Raw genomic sequence first — 13,923 nt, 5'->3', positions numbered from 1 at the left:
AATTGTTTATTTTAAATTCTGTTTAACCCACAAATAAACAAGTGATCTCAAGTTTGTGTGATGTATCCTACTTTATATGTAAACTGAGCAATAAATGGAGATTAAACAGAGTACCTGAATAAACAATGAATAAAACACTTACTACAGAATCTGGCAATTAAACACATAGCTGTTGCCCAAAAGACAAATCCTGTCTGCCAGATGTGGTCATCACTAACCAAAACCATTCCCAGAAAGAGAAATATTATTGTATCACAGACGGCACTGCATGGGGGAAGAAAAAAAACAACAGAAATTTGTCACTTCACTTTTCTAAGTGTAAAAGTGAATTTTAGAAGTTTTACTGTTGTAAACACATTTAGCGATGGAAACTTGTAGAATAGCTTTTTTTGTTTTATGATATAGCTTCACTGTGAAATTAGAAAAAATATCAGTTCTGCAAAGGACAGTTCACTTTTAACACCAGAAACTGGAATACTTCTTTGCGACCTTTGATGAGCATAAATACAAGCTAATTAACTGGCTCTAATCACGGTACATGCTACATAGGGCATAGGGTGTTAACATTCTTATTGTTTAATTACTTTTACTTACCGTATTGAAACTAATAAAGTAAATTACAAAAAGTATCAAACATATTCCAAGATTAATTATATACACACACTTGGCACAATGGTTTGACCTTGAAATTGAACCTGACATTTAATCCATAACTTCTTTTTTTAATTGGTAGAATGCATCTGATTAAAATCAAATATATACAGGAAAGAATAAGTGATGAAAAGCTGTTATGATAAACATAAGATCTGTCATAATGTATACTTCAAGCTTCCTAACAGATATAATTAAGAGTCTACTGTGCTCACTCACAGATATTAACAAATGTTTAACTAAACTCAATACAGTCCAGGCACAAGTATACATGCACACATATATATATCATATGTTCTACAAATCAAAAGCAAGATTTAAAATTTCTTTTCGACTTACCTTAGCATTTTAATAAAATATTTAACAGTAATGTAAGATTTCTTAGAAATGTTGAACTGAGCATACTGGGCTTGAACAAGACCACAGGCTATTATACTGAAACAGACAAAAGATAATCTGTAACTAATGTGGATCACATGAATATTCCATAAGAAAAGCAACAATGAGAAACAGTAATACACAAAAGAGATATAGTGTTCCTCAATAATACTAACAAAAAGCAACAGAAGTCTCTGATTATATGTTTAACTGTGAAGAAAATTAATGTTTTTAAATGAGACCCAAAACTCGAGTGTTTTCAAGTAGATGACTGTTCTTCATGAGAACAGTCAACTATTCGAAAGTGCTCAAGTTTTGGGTCTCCTTTTGTAAATATTACAACTTTTGTAAGTGATCCTGTGTGACAACTACATATTGTGAAAGAAATTTTTCAATCTATCTTTAAACTCTTATTACACTTTGTTTTTCATTTAAAGAGGAAAAAAAATTTTTTTTTGATTAACAATAACAGACATACCGATATTTCATACATTCAATGACTTACCTAATAATTCCGGAAAAGTGAACCATCTCAGCTAACAAGTATGACAAATAAGCTATTCCCAACATTGCCAATGGCTCAACAACTAGGAGAAAAATAAATATTAAAAAAATTTGTAAAGAAACACATGTAATTCATCAATAAGTTTAGAAACATATCTGGTCTGTACAGCAGCAGGAAAACAAAATAACTGAACAATACAGGAAGCAGCAACTAATACAGTATGAAAATCATATCCTGATATACAACATGTTTATAATGAAAAACCAATTGTGATGCACTGGTATTTTTTTACTAAAAACCCCACAAAAAACTATAATGTGCTTTAAAACAATGAATTTAGGAACAAAACCCTCTATTAAATAATGTTATTACAAAGTTGGATTTTGCTCTGAAACAAATTAAAAGAAAAATATTCCTACCACAAGAAATAAACACATTATTTATGTATTAATCACTGATTAGTAAACTGGCTATAATAACATGAAACATTTAATAATTCTAACATTGTTAATTTAAGTATAAAATTAATGATGAATTAGACAAAATAAAACAATACTTCATCAACATCAATAAGTTTCCTCCACAAACCGTAGAAAACATTAAATGCACACACCTAGACAGAAAGCAAAATCAACCAACAAATGTAAATATATCTCATGAATCAAAAATCACGAAACCATATACTGCTGCATACCATATATTCCTGACATCAGCAGACAAATAACCAACATTTGCAAAAACTAGCAAAAAAATATGACATTCCAGCTAATACCAAATTTATTCAAAAACCAGGCACAAAACTGAGGTCTATACCATGTAAAAACTACACTGACAAACACCACACCAACATTATTTTTAAAATACAATGTGATAACTGCCACAACTTCTATATTGGAGAAACAAGTAGAAAAATGGAAACTAGATTCAAAGAACACAAATGTCACCTTCACACGTTTTTGAACACTGCAAGTCAAACAACCACAACATAACCACATAAAACACCCAAATACTAAATAAAGAAACAAACATAAACAAACATAAAATTAAAGAAGCCTTATTTATACAACAATTCAAGCCCAAAATAAACTAATACAAAGGAACACCTTTATACCTATATTAATAAATAAATCCAACATCTAACCTGGCAATGACCAAAAAAGGTCAAAACGTTGTTCACTCCTCTACATAAAAAAAAATTTTCTCAACCCAAACCAGCCATTTTTACATATATATATATTCTCTACAAGTGGGTTATCTCATCATCACTGAACTTAGATACGTTCATGCAAAGAAAACAAAATATATATAGTGTACTTTTCCAATTATGCTGGCAGTTGCTTTGGTCCTACTTAGTATGCTATTTACATTTATATCTAAGTTCATTAACTTATAGTAGCTTGATACAAATTAACTATGATTGGTTGGTTGGTTTGGCATTTTATGGAGCAGAGCAACTAGGCTATCTATGCCAAACATCTGGTAAACAGTTAAAATGAAAGTAAAATTCTTGAAAAGAAATTATGGTAAACCAAGTAAAAGTTTAATTTTTGAATTAAAAACTTAAATAGAGTTAAATCCAATTTTTACATCTAGTTTACAGCAATAAGAGAGAAAGTACAGTAATGTAAGTTTTAAAGGGCTTTCTGTAGCATAATTTTAATTATCATAACTTACCAGGAAGACTAACAGGTAAGTTCAAACATCAGCATTAGTCACCTGAAGTTGGTCTTTCCAGTCCTGGTTTTAAGTTATTTGACGTTACAACCATTTTCTTATTTCATATCGAACTAGTTGTACTTTAATTCATAATAAGGAATCATATTGAAAAAATGTCTAATTCACAAATTAAAAACTTAAATAGCATTATAAAGGTCAATGGCCTTTAAAAAACTAAAAAACATTTGTAAGATGGACAGTGCAATCATCGCCAATGACACTGTCCAACGTTATAGATAAACCTTGGGACAAAAAAACTATGTGGAAGAAAGAAAATTACACAACAGTTGATTTGTTTTCTTTAACATTCAAATCTCACCTCTATTCACTGTGGACATTTTTATATATTTTCTGACATGCCAACAACCAAAAACAATATTTACGTGTAAAACGTAAAAGAAAGAAGAGTGCTTCCTCCTTTCTTAATTCGTTATTTGACCACCAAAGGTTTCCAACAATAAGTCTTACCTCTTACATGCTGTGTTTGTTTAGTAACCAAAGCTGTGATGACCCCCATCACTATTCCAATTAATAAACCTCCTAAACTAACACACAAGAATGATGCTCCACCTAAAGCTATCTGAAAATATGCATAAAAAAATATAACAATACAATAATATATATGAACAAAATAGGAAATACGCTATACAACTTATATTCAGTTACCATTGCCATGAGATTTTTTATAATTTCATCAAACATTTGACTCCAATACCATATACTTTATCAAATACATGATGGAACTTGGTTCTAAACTTAAGCCTAGATTTAAATTTGGCATGGAATAACTGTTTAATATTAACTTGGTTTTAAACTTAAGCCTAAATTTAAATTTGGCATGGAATAACTGTTTAATATTAAACCATGAAACCAACCAGCTTATCAATATTTCCTATAAGCATTTTACCCTAATTTATCATTATTTTCTTACAAGTATATCAACCTAATTTATGAGCACTTCCCTACGAATGTTACTCTCTATCACTGTACCAGTAGGTTATTTGATTCAATTTTGTTTACCTATTGAAAACTGTAAACCTTTAAGAAAAAAAAAAATAAAATGACAGTTAATTTTATTCATACTTTGATTTAAATTTTTAGGGTAAATAATCTTTCACTATACCTGTTCTGCTGTTATGTAGGGAGTGGAGGATAGTCCTACCATCAATGTATATAAAACAACAGTCACAGCATCTGAGAAACAACAACAGAAAATTCATTTGATAGATTGTTTAGGCAGAGTATTCACGATGAAACTTTGTAGAATGGACGGTAACTGTTGAAGACGAAAGGCGGAAGACTTTCGAAACGTCGTCCTCTACACTTGTGTCTCCACAACAGACAGTTGCCGTCCATTCTACAAAGTTTCATCAAAAAATTAATTGTTCAAAATAAACTGTAATAATTATTTAAGAGGCAAAATCTATTACAAAAAGTATGGTTTTCACTTAGATAACCCATATCTGCCAACTTAAGGAAACTTCAATGGGGAATTTTTTATGCAGAGTTTTCTAAGTGTACTCAGTGAAACGTTAGCAATGTGAAAATGACCATTATGATGTAGATAAATTTATAAAAAAATTGATTTATGATATTGATAAATTGTTTGTTTTGTTTTCAAATTTCGTCCAAAGCTACTCAAGGGCTATCTGCACTAACTGTCCCTAATTTAGCAGTGTAAGACTAGAGGGAAGGCAGCTAGTTATCACCACCCTCTGCCAACTCTTGGGCTACTCTTTTACTAATGAATAGTGGGATTAACCATCACATTATAATGCTCCCACGGTTGAAAGGGTGAGCATATTTGGTGCAACTGGGAATCAAACCTGTGACCCTCAGATTACAAGTTGAACGCCTTAACCCACCATGCCAGGCCTTACTAATAAATACACTTTAAAAACTACAATCACTGTTATTTCAAATAGTTATAGGAAGTAAATCAAATACTCATTAACAAAAAGGGTAGAAAATAATTGTTTTCATGTTGGAGGAGTATTTTATAAATGTTTGTCATAATAACAAGATGCTTACAAAAATGAGTTAACAGGTAGGAAAAAAGCAGCATTTTGGTTTTCAATCTGAATTGATGTGTTCCTGAAGAAATAATTCTGACAATGTTTAACCTTTTCTAGTGTACATATATTACCATCTAGCACCAACAGTAAGATAATTTATGGAAAGTTACTACATCAAGGTAAACAGTGATGCCAAACATAAACAGTAACAAATATCATCGGAACACTGCAAGAAACATTCATGCATGTTTCTGAAATGTGGAAAACAAATGGTTTACTATATGACGTTTTGCATGTGTTCATGAATACATTTTAAACAGACAAACTTTACGTCACTAACACTACAAGAACTACATGTCACGAAGTCTAACAACTAAAATATTATAAAGGCAAATTTTCTGCATTTAATTTTTTTTTTTTTTAATTTCCTGGCAAGCAGATAAGTATTAAAGTAATATTAATTCCAAATCACTATTTTCACTTGTCTTTAACTGCTATTCTGACCAAGATATTGTAAAGACTAATCTATTATTAATTATTATTACAATTTTAATTATGGGTATGACTGAAATTAAATAGGACAGTAGCATGCATTTAACTTTACTAGCCCTATCTGTGCACTGTTCTCATACTTTTTAAATATTCAAACTAATGAGATTTTAAAAGCAAGGGGTACAGTATTATGGGTAAGAAGTAATGTAACTTGGCTGAAATAATTTATAAAACATTAATGACAAACATCCTATTAATATTAGTGATTTAGAAAGTTTAACACCTGTCCCAAGTCAGCTCAACATCTTGACATGGAAGAAAGAAAGAGAGAAAAGAGTTGTTCAGGAAAGGTTTTGGTTGCTTAAACTAGACAGAAAGAAGGCATTCGGCACTATTTGAGGTTTAGGTCAATGGACAAGATCTGTGACTGGATATGCAACCTAACTCAAGACCATGAGAGCCAGTACGGAGATGTTAATTTGTAAATGTAAAGCAAAACGATGTAAGCGTTGTAACATGCTTGGGATGCCCTAGATTTTGGTTCTGAATATGATGGTTTAAGTGTAGCAATTAAGCTAAAATGGATCCAGGTTGGATGAAGGAAGAACTTATTCAAAGACATCCCAGCAGTCTTGCATTTTAATTGAACTTGAGATTTGCTATCTGATTGCTGCACTGATAGTAAAACATAACAAAAAATGGGCACAATTTTATCATGATCTTCAAGAACGGGGATTAGAATCCTATATAAGAAATCATTAGTTTCAATATTTTGTGAAAACAGTGATAGTTTCTTTTGACATTCTTTTTGCTCCTGAAAAACAATTTTGTGTTAAAATACGTTTGAAAACTATTGAAATATCTTATATGACCCAAAAACACATCAATCAGGTTTAGCAAGTTAGTAAGTGTTGATAAAATATATTCTGATGACACAGATTTGAGTATAGTGTGACAAATTTCAGGTATTTGAGAAAATTATCATTCTTTATATTCCAATAGGCATCCGAGGGTTGTGGGTTAGAATCCCGGTCACACCAAACATGCTCGCCCTTTTAGCCATGGTGGCATTATAATGTGATGGTCAATTCCACTATTTGTTGGTAAAAGAGTAGCCCAAGAGTTGGTGGTGAGTGGTGATGACTAGCTGCCTTCCCCCTAGTCTTACACTGCTAAATTAAGGACGGCTAGCGCAGATAGCCCTCGAGTAGTATTGTGTGAAATTCAAAAACAAACAATCAAACAATACTAAGTCCTTTATAAATATACATGTGCATTTGAGCGATGTGTTCCCACACTTAAAAAATAATAGCTGTTTTTCTAACGTAATGAATCCACATGCTACAATGTGGTGTGAGATAAACAGTTACTTACAGTATAGCACAACATAACGTTTAGGGACAACAAGTGACCTATTAATTCTTCTGGGCTGAAATTGAAAACGAATCAAACCATTCCAATTTAGAATCACAGGAACAAAAAAACAATCTGGAGAAACTGGAAAGCATGCAAACCACTAAATACCACTTTTTTTTTAATACAAAACATGACATATAGGCTTAATTTACATTAGGGCTAATTTACTCTTTCTAATTAAGTAATATAAAAATTTTACAGTCACATTTAACTATATATTTATAATAAAATCACTGTGATGTAATTTAGGAAATTTAACTGACAATTTATTAACTGAATAAACATTACTGTATTAATAATGAGTGTATAATACTAAATACTTGATGAAATGTACAATTGTCTTTGTTGTTTTCTTCAATTCTGTAGTCACAAAGTTTCACCAAGTACAAGTGGTTTGAAGCATCAATTATACATAACTAAATGACTTAAAAATACCAAAGATTAATTAGTTCCAAAGAATCTAAAACTCCTTTCAGTTTTAGGCTTACGTGGATCTTTAAATTCTTTGTAACTAATTAATCTTTGGTATTTTCCATGATTAAAATGAAATTTTGTGTCCTTCCCACGTGAAACAAAGTATTTTATATCACCTGAAACACCTATCAACTGACAGCATACAATATTTCACTTTAATTGTGGAAAACACAAAATTATAAGCCTAGTACTTACCATTTAAAAGAGATTCTCCAAAAACAAGAAAGTACAACACTTTGTTTATACCAATTTCTTGAAATATTGCTAAGACCTGAAAAAAAAGAAAAATATTAACATTACAAATCAAATGCTTTCATACTCAGTTTTATAAATTAACTATCTATTGAACATTTGGTAAATGTGTGCTAGGACACATGAATATTTGTTATATCTGCATAAATGATACTTTAAGTTACATAAAAGTTTTTATTTTGAGCACTTACGGCAACTGGATCCACAGCAGAAATCAATGCACTAAAGACAAGGCACTCTATAATCCCAATGTTAACTGGCCCCATTACTCCAGCCTCAGAAAGACCATAAAGACTTGGTCCTAAATCAAAAATGAACAACTAAATCTAGAGTAAGGGTATGTTTATAACATCATTATGTTATGAACATATACAGAGAGAGAGCTGACAAACAGTAAAAATAAGGAGAGAAAACAGCAGAGAAAGTCAAGAGGCAGAAAGACAACAGACAGAAAGGAAAAAAAAAACAGTACAAAGACAGAGAGAGAGCAGACAAACAGTAAAAATAACAAGAGAAAACAGCAGAGAAAGTCAAGAGGCAGAAAGACAACAGACAGAAAAAAAAAAAACAGTACAAAGAGAGAGAGCGAACACAAGACAGTTAAAAAAAACAGAGAAGAGAGAATGTGCTAAGTAATAGAAAGACAAGGAGAAGGCAGCAGAAAGAATGATAAGAACAGAAATACAGCTAACGAAATGACTGTAAAAATGCAGAATAAACAGAGAATGACAAGAGATAGAACAAACAAACAACAGAAATACACAGAACAGAAAGGGAATTATAAAAAGTGAAAAGACAGATGGATAAATACTTTTTTCTCTATTATAAAAATAAAAGTTCATGTTCCACCACTTAGTTTTATCTTATTTCTAAAATTAAACAATCAGTAGAAAATTTGAATCTGAAACATTAAGATACATCTCTTCCAGCTTTTTGATGTAGAAACATTATATGGTGATAAAGTTCATTGAAAATATTTTTACGAATCAAATACTGTATGACATGACTTTCTTTGGGTGATTAACAATTAATTTAACTTACCTATGGTGAAGCAGTTCAGTAAGGTACCCTGTACAAAAATGAAATAAAATGCAAGTTATATTTACAAAAACACGAACGTCTGTGTAAGCTCTACAAATGCCATTAAATACAAACAGTATGATAAACAGTCCGACCCTGCCATCTGTTGACAGTTAATAAAAGTATAGATGTATCATTCAAAACTAGAAGATTCTTACTACACTAAGATTTAACTTCTCTCTAGAAGGAGGAATAACCGTTTACTAGTTAGACTTTATTGTATGTTTTCGTTGACAAGACTTGTGTTAGTAACAACTAAAACAGGCTTCACAAACATTTATGTATCATTAATAAAACTTAAGTTTGAGGATACTGTGAACGTTATAAACATACGTCTGTTTAATTATTTTCAAATATATCAATTTATTGGTAATTTTTAAAAACTGTTGCACAAAGATTGGTTACTATTCCAATAAAATTTATTTGCATAATTTAAAAATAAAAAGAGGAATTACAGTATTTCTGATCACAATTTGCATGATTATAAAAAGAATACAGCAGAAGGTTCCAAATTCATACCCACCAGCAAAGCATAAAGCAGAATTGTAAACGGAGGCTCTACACTAAAACTCACCAGCAAAGCATAAAGCAGAATTGTATACAGAGTTATAAATTTAAACTTACCACCAAAGCATAAAGCAGAATTGTGCCTAGATTGCTGAAAAAGGCACTATCATGGAGGGAATACGCTGACTCTAGAACAATTCTGCAAAAAAGGAAACCTATTTACCAAAAATCTGTATACTATATACTAAAGTTACACAGAGCAAAAAATACATTATCCATAACGTGTTAAAAAATTTATTATTTGTTAAAAAAAAAAGAAGTCATTGTTTACAAATATTAGGTGCAACACATGAAAAAAAATTGGACATTTTTACTTTAGAGAAGCCATATATACCCTATTAGAAACAATAAACTTCAAAACCAAAACAGTAACTAAAAGTTATTCCAAGAAAGCTGTCGTAGGACGGACACAGGCAATTGTAAGTTATAATTTATAACTGATTAACTTCACATAATTCCCGCTTCCTGTTTATTGTGATTTACATTTACTCAGCAAAAGTTTCAGGATATATCAGGTCCTCATCTTCCCCTATACATTTTGTTGTTGACTAAATATAACTTACTTCCGAGAATAGCCTTGTTTGATTATTTCACTAGACTTTTCTCTTCATGTGCTAAGCCTAATTTAGGTTTATATTTGGAAAGTACAATATCCACATCAAACCTCTAATAGCTCTGAAGTAAAAAGAAAGTCCCAATACGCTGACAAAGTTTATTATCTGCATTCAGCGCATGCGTAATGGAAATGGTAATGTGAATGATAGGTTGATGCTAAATGGCCTACACCAACCGATCCTGGCCTTTACTAGTAAGACAGCTTGGATCATTAACTTGAGAAACGAGTTATTACCGCTCAGCAAGTACCTAGTTTGGCAGCTCACTTAACCACGTGACTCTACCACTCGAGCTAGATGTGAGGTGGGGCTCTCGCGCATCTTACTCTTCTCCAACGCCCTATCTCACCATTAAAATGGAAAGATAAAGCAGCTTTAACACCCAGACTATCAGGAGACAACAGTGTCATAAAGACGTGTCTGTTATAATTCTTCTTTCGACAAGACAATGTTAACGTCACTAAATATGGTTTGCCAGAAACTGGGTTTAAAACCCTACCCGGTACCTTAGAAACATCGAAAATTTCCACATGCTAATGGAGTATAAACTAAACTTTTATTTTTTACAGTCCCCACTTTGCTGGTTTTTATACTTCCTCTAACTTCTGACTATAAATAACAACAGAAATTCAAATATTAAATAGTTTTTAAAAGATGTAACATAATGCGCCCTCTATCTGATGGTGAATCAATAGATTTCGCGTTATTCTCAGTAATTTTCAAGCATATTATTTCTGGTATCACATACTTATTGATTTTGTGGAATATTGTTTGATTGTTGAAGTCCCTACAAAAGCCACCTGAGGACTATCTCAGCTAACCATCTCTAATTTAGAAATTAGAGATTTTTGTTGTCTATTCTATAAAGAAGATAAGTTGGGCTGACCATCATATTACAACGACCCAACAGCTGAAAGGGAAAACGTGTTTGGTAAGGGGATTCAAGCCTGCGACCCGAATTACCGGACTCTGCTAGGCCCACTAATGAAACATTATCCAGGGTTAAAAGATACGTCCAATTTTGGCTTAAGTTTGGACTAACACGTACACAAGTTGTTATACATGAAACAACTATACGAAATAGTAGTTTTCAAAAGTCAGAAAATTCTATTACCATGACGTACCAAAATTAGTGTCGAAGGTAAAAAATGAAAAATCTAAACTTGGTAAGCAATCTACATTTCTTGTAATGTCAACATATCACGCTTAAATTAAAGTAATTTTCTTATTATTTTTAAAACAATTATACATACGGTGGTAGAAGAAATAAGAAAAAAGCCCTAGAGGTAAAGTGAGGAACTAAACTAGTCGATCCAGTGACACTATGAAAAAAGAAAAAAGTTTATTACACATAAGAAGCAAACTAATAAATATCAATTATCCAATAAACTTTCATTATTAGATCAAACAGGATCGTAACATTTGTAAGTAAATATTTCGTTGTAACCCTGGGTTCGTACCTTATGATTTTAACACTACAATAGTTTTGTAATACGACACAGAATTGTTCCTATAATTCTTAAGATTGTGATATCGTAAGTTCAACGTTTTACGTTATTCTTAAAAAATTAATAACTATTAGGTTTTTAACCTTCGAAAATAGACTCATTACAAGGACGTCATGACATACGATACGTAATGATCCCTACGAGATTTTAGTTCTCTGTTAAGGCGTTAGGGTAGACTAAATACCGAGCGATTTAATTATTTTCTTAAAAATCTGATACGAATGTTTTCTTTTTACGATATTTGCATTTCGTTTTATTTTGTATTAGCCACTTTTTGGAATATCCATCTTTCTGGGGGGCTTCATCACTGATTTTAACATATGTTCCAAATGCGAAATATTTTTGAGAGTGATTTTCTCGCACTAGCTAACTTTACAACACAAAACACATAGATTACTGAACACTTCTTTCGAGCAACAGTAAAGTAGTTACCGATTTTAGATCTGCCATGTATTGTTTGTTTGTTTGTTTTTGAATTTCGCGCAGAGCTACACGAGGGCTATCTGCGCTAGCCGTCCCTAACTTAGCAGTGTAAGACTAGAGGGAAGGCACCTAGTCATCACCACCCACCGCCGACTCCTGGGCTACTCTTTTACCTACGAATAGTGGGATTGACCGTCACATTATAACGTCCCCACGGCTGAAAGGGCGAGCATGTTTGGTGCGACGGGAATTCGAACCCGCGACCCTAAGATTACGAGTCGAACGCCTTAACCCACCTAGTCATGCCGGGCCTCATCTACCATGTAAACAGATTTTTCTTCTCTTATTACACGCATTCTTTGTCTCGATAATTAGATTGAGTTAATTACTACAGTTATTAATCTGTTGAATACCAGGTGGAGCCACACAAGACTGCCTGCGTAAATTGCCCCTAATTTCGAAGTGTAAACTAGAGGAAAGGCACTTAGCTAAAACCACCCATAACCAACAGATGGGCTAGTCGTTTAGCAGAGAAGAGTAGGATTGATTGTAACCTTATAATAGCTGAAACAGCGAGTATGTTTCGTGACAGGTTTCGATCCCGCGACCCGCCAATCGAGCGCTCCAGCACCAGGCTATGCCGAAGCCCACCACAGCGTCACCGCGTATCGTAGCTTCGGTTAAAACAGTCTGATATTGCACTGCATATATAATCTCGAATAAGTGAAGTTTGGTCCAATGATGGTAATAACCATTAAAAGCAAATTTGTTATCGTTCTAATAAGATGGTAGAGTAATTTACTAATGATTTATAGCAAGTTACATGACAACTATCGACTGTTTCCATTACCAATATGCAGCGAGTGCAAATTACGTTATAAAATTGAATTCCACATTCGATAACAAAAGAAACATAAAATAACTTTCGGAGAATGAAACAGTACACTTAGATGACGATTTAATCATCATAAAACTTTTAGTAAATACGTTTATTAACGGAAAAATTCTTTAATAACAAAGTTATAAAATGACTTCCAATACTCTTTCTGTTTACATACGGATTATTTACAGGTTTGTGTGTCTACCATTGGGTGTCTCTCTCGGCAAAAAATATCTACTTGTCTCTACATTTTTAACTTTCTATTAATTTATATTATCGAATAATAAGATAGGGTAAAACACCATTGGTTACAATGAATACTTACTAAACTATGGTGCCAACTGCCACGCCAAGAATTATCAGGATGCTGAAAAGATGCAAAATTCATGTTCAAAATCTTACGTATATGAATGCCATCAAATGCTTTTTTGTACCCTTACGACGTCAGAATTCTTAAAGACGTACATTTATTAACACTCAGAATTATAATAACGTTTCTAGGGTTAGCTTTACTTAATTAGTTTATGTTTCATTCGAACCTCTTTTTTCGCGAAAAAATTCCAACTTCACAAAATGTGGACATCACGAGTTAGTTTCAGCATTTCGCGCAAAGTCACACGAGGGACTACCTGCGGACAGCCATTCCTAAAAAAATTTCTAAAATTGCAGAAACATAAATCGACTAATTGAATGGCTCCTTATTAGAAGTTTAAAACATTTGTGAATTTTACCATTTTTTTCTTTACTAAAATTTAAATAAGCGCACACTCGTGCAGTATTGAAAGGTCTCGCAAATTTCGGCTGTTAAAAATTAATTTAATATGGTCACTAAAAGAAGGAAAAAAAAGGTAAACAGAGGCTTTTGTTTGTTGTTTGATTTTACCTGCACGATGGCTACCTGCACGAGCTTCCCCTAAGTCTGAAGTCATAAACTAAAAGGAAAGGAGTTGGT

General features: G+C 32.3%; 1 protein-coding gene across 4 annotated transcripts in view; it reads right to left on the bottom strand.

Annotated features, from left to right (window-relative positions):
- Positions 1–13,923, bottom strand: part of LOC143254323 (Na(+)/H(+) exchanger beta-like) — a 107,511-nt gene that overhangs the window by 23,328 nt on the left and 70,260 nt on the right. For all 4 annotated transcript variants that reach the window (XM_076509301.1, XM_076509304.1, XM_076509302.1 and 1 more), the window contains exons 5-15: positions 13,297–13,338; positions 11,414–11,482; positions 9,604–9,685; positions 8,941–8,968; positions 8,091–8,200; positions 7,843–7,918; positions 4,374–4,444; positions 3,719–3,830; positions 1,535–1,616; positions 991–1,086; positions 143–264 (exon numbers count right to left, since the gene is read on the bottom strand). In XM_076509301.1, the coding sequence (XP_076365416.1) occupies positions 143–264; positions 991–1,086; positions 1,535–1,616; positions 3,719–3,830; positions 4,374–4,444; positions 7,843–7,918; positions 8,091–8,200; positions 8,941–8,968; positions 9,604–9,685; positions 11,414–11,482; positions 13,297–13,338 (890 nt within the window). The remainder of the gene's footprint in view (positions 1–142; positions 265–990; positions 1,087–1,534; positions 1,617–3,718; positions 3,831–4,373; positions 4,445–7,842; positions 7,919–8,090; positions 8,201–8,940; positions 8,969–9,603; positions 9,686–11,413; positions 11,483–13,296; positions 13,339–13,923) is intronic.

Source organism: Tachypleus tridentatus, chromosome 6 (assembly GCF_004210375.1).
Source record: "Tachypleus tridentatus isolate NWPU-2018 chromosome 6, ASM421037v1, whole genome shotgun sequence".
NCBI classification, from domain to species: Eukaryota; Metazoa; Arthropoda; class Merostomata; order Xiphosura; family Limulidae; genus Tachypleus; species Tachypleus tridentatus.
Note: the sequence above shows the minus strand (reverse complement) of the source record. Positions and strands in the feature narration are given on the sequence as shown.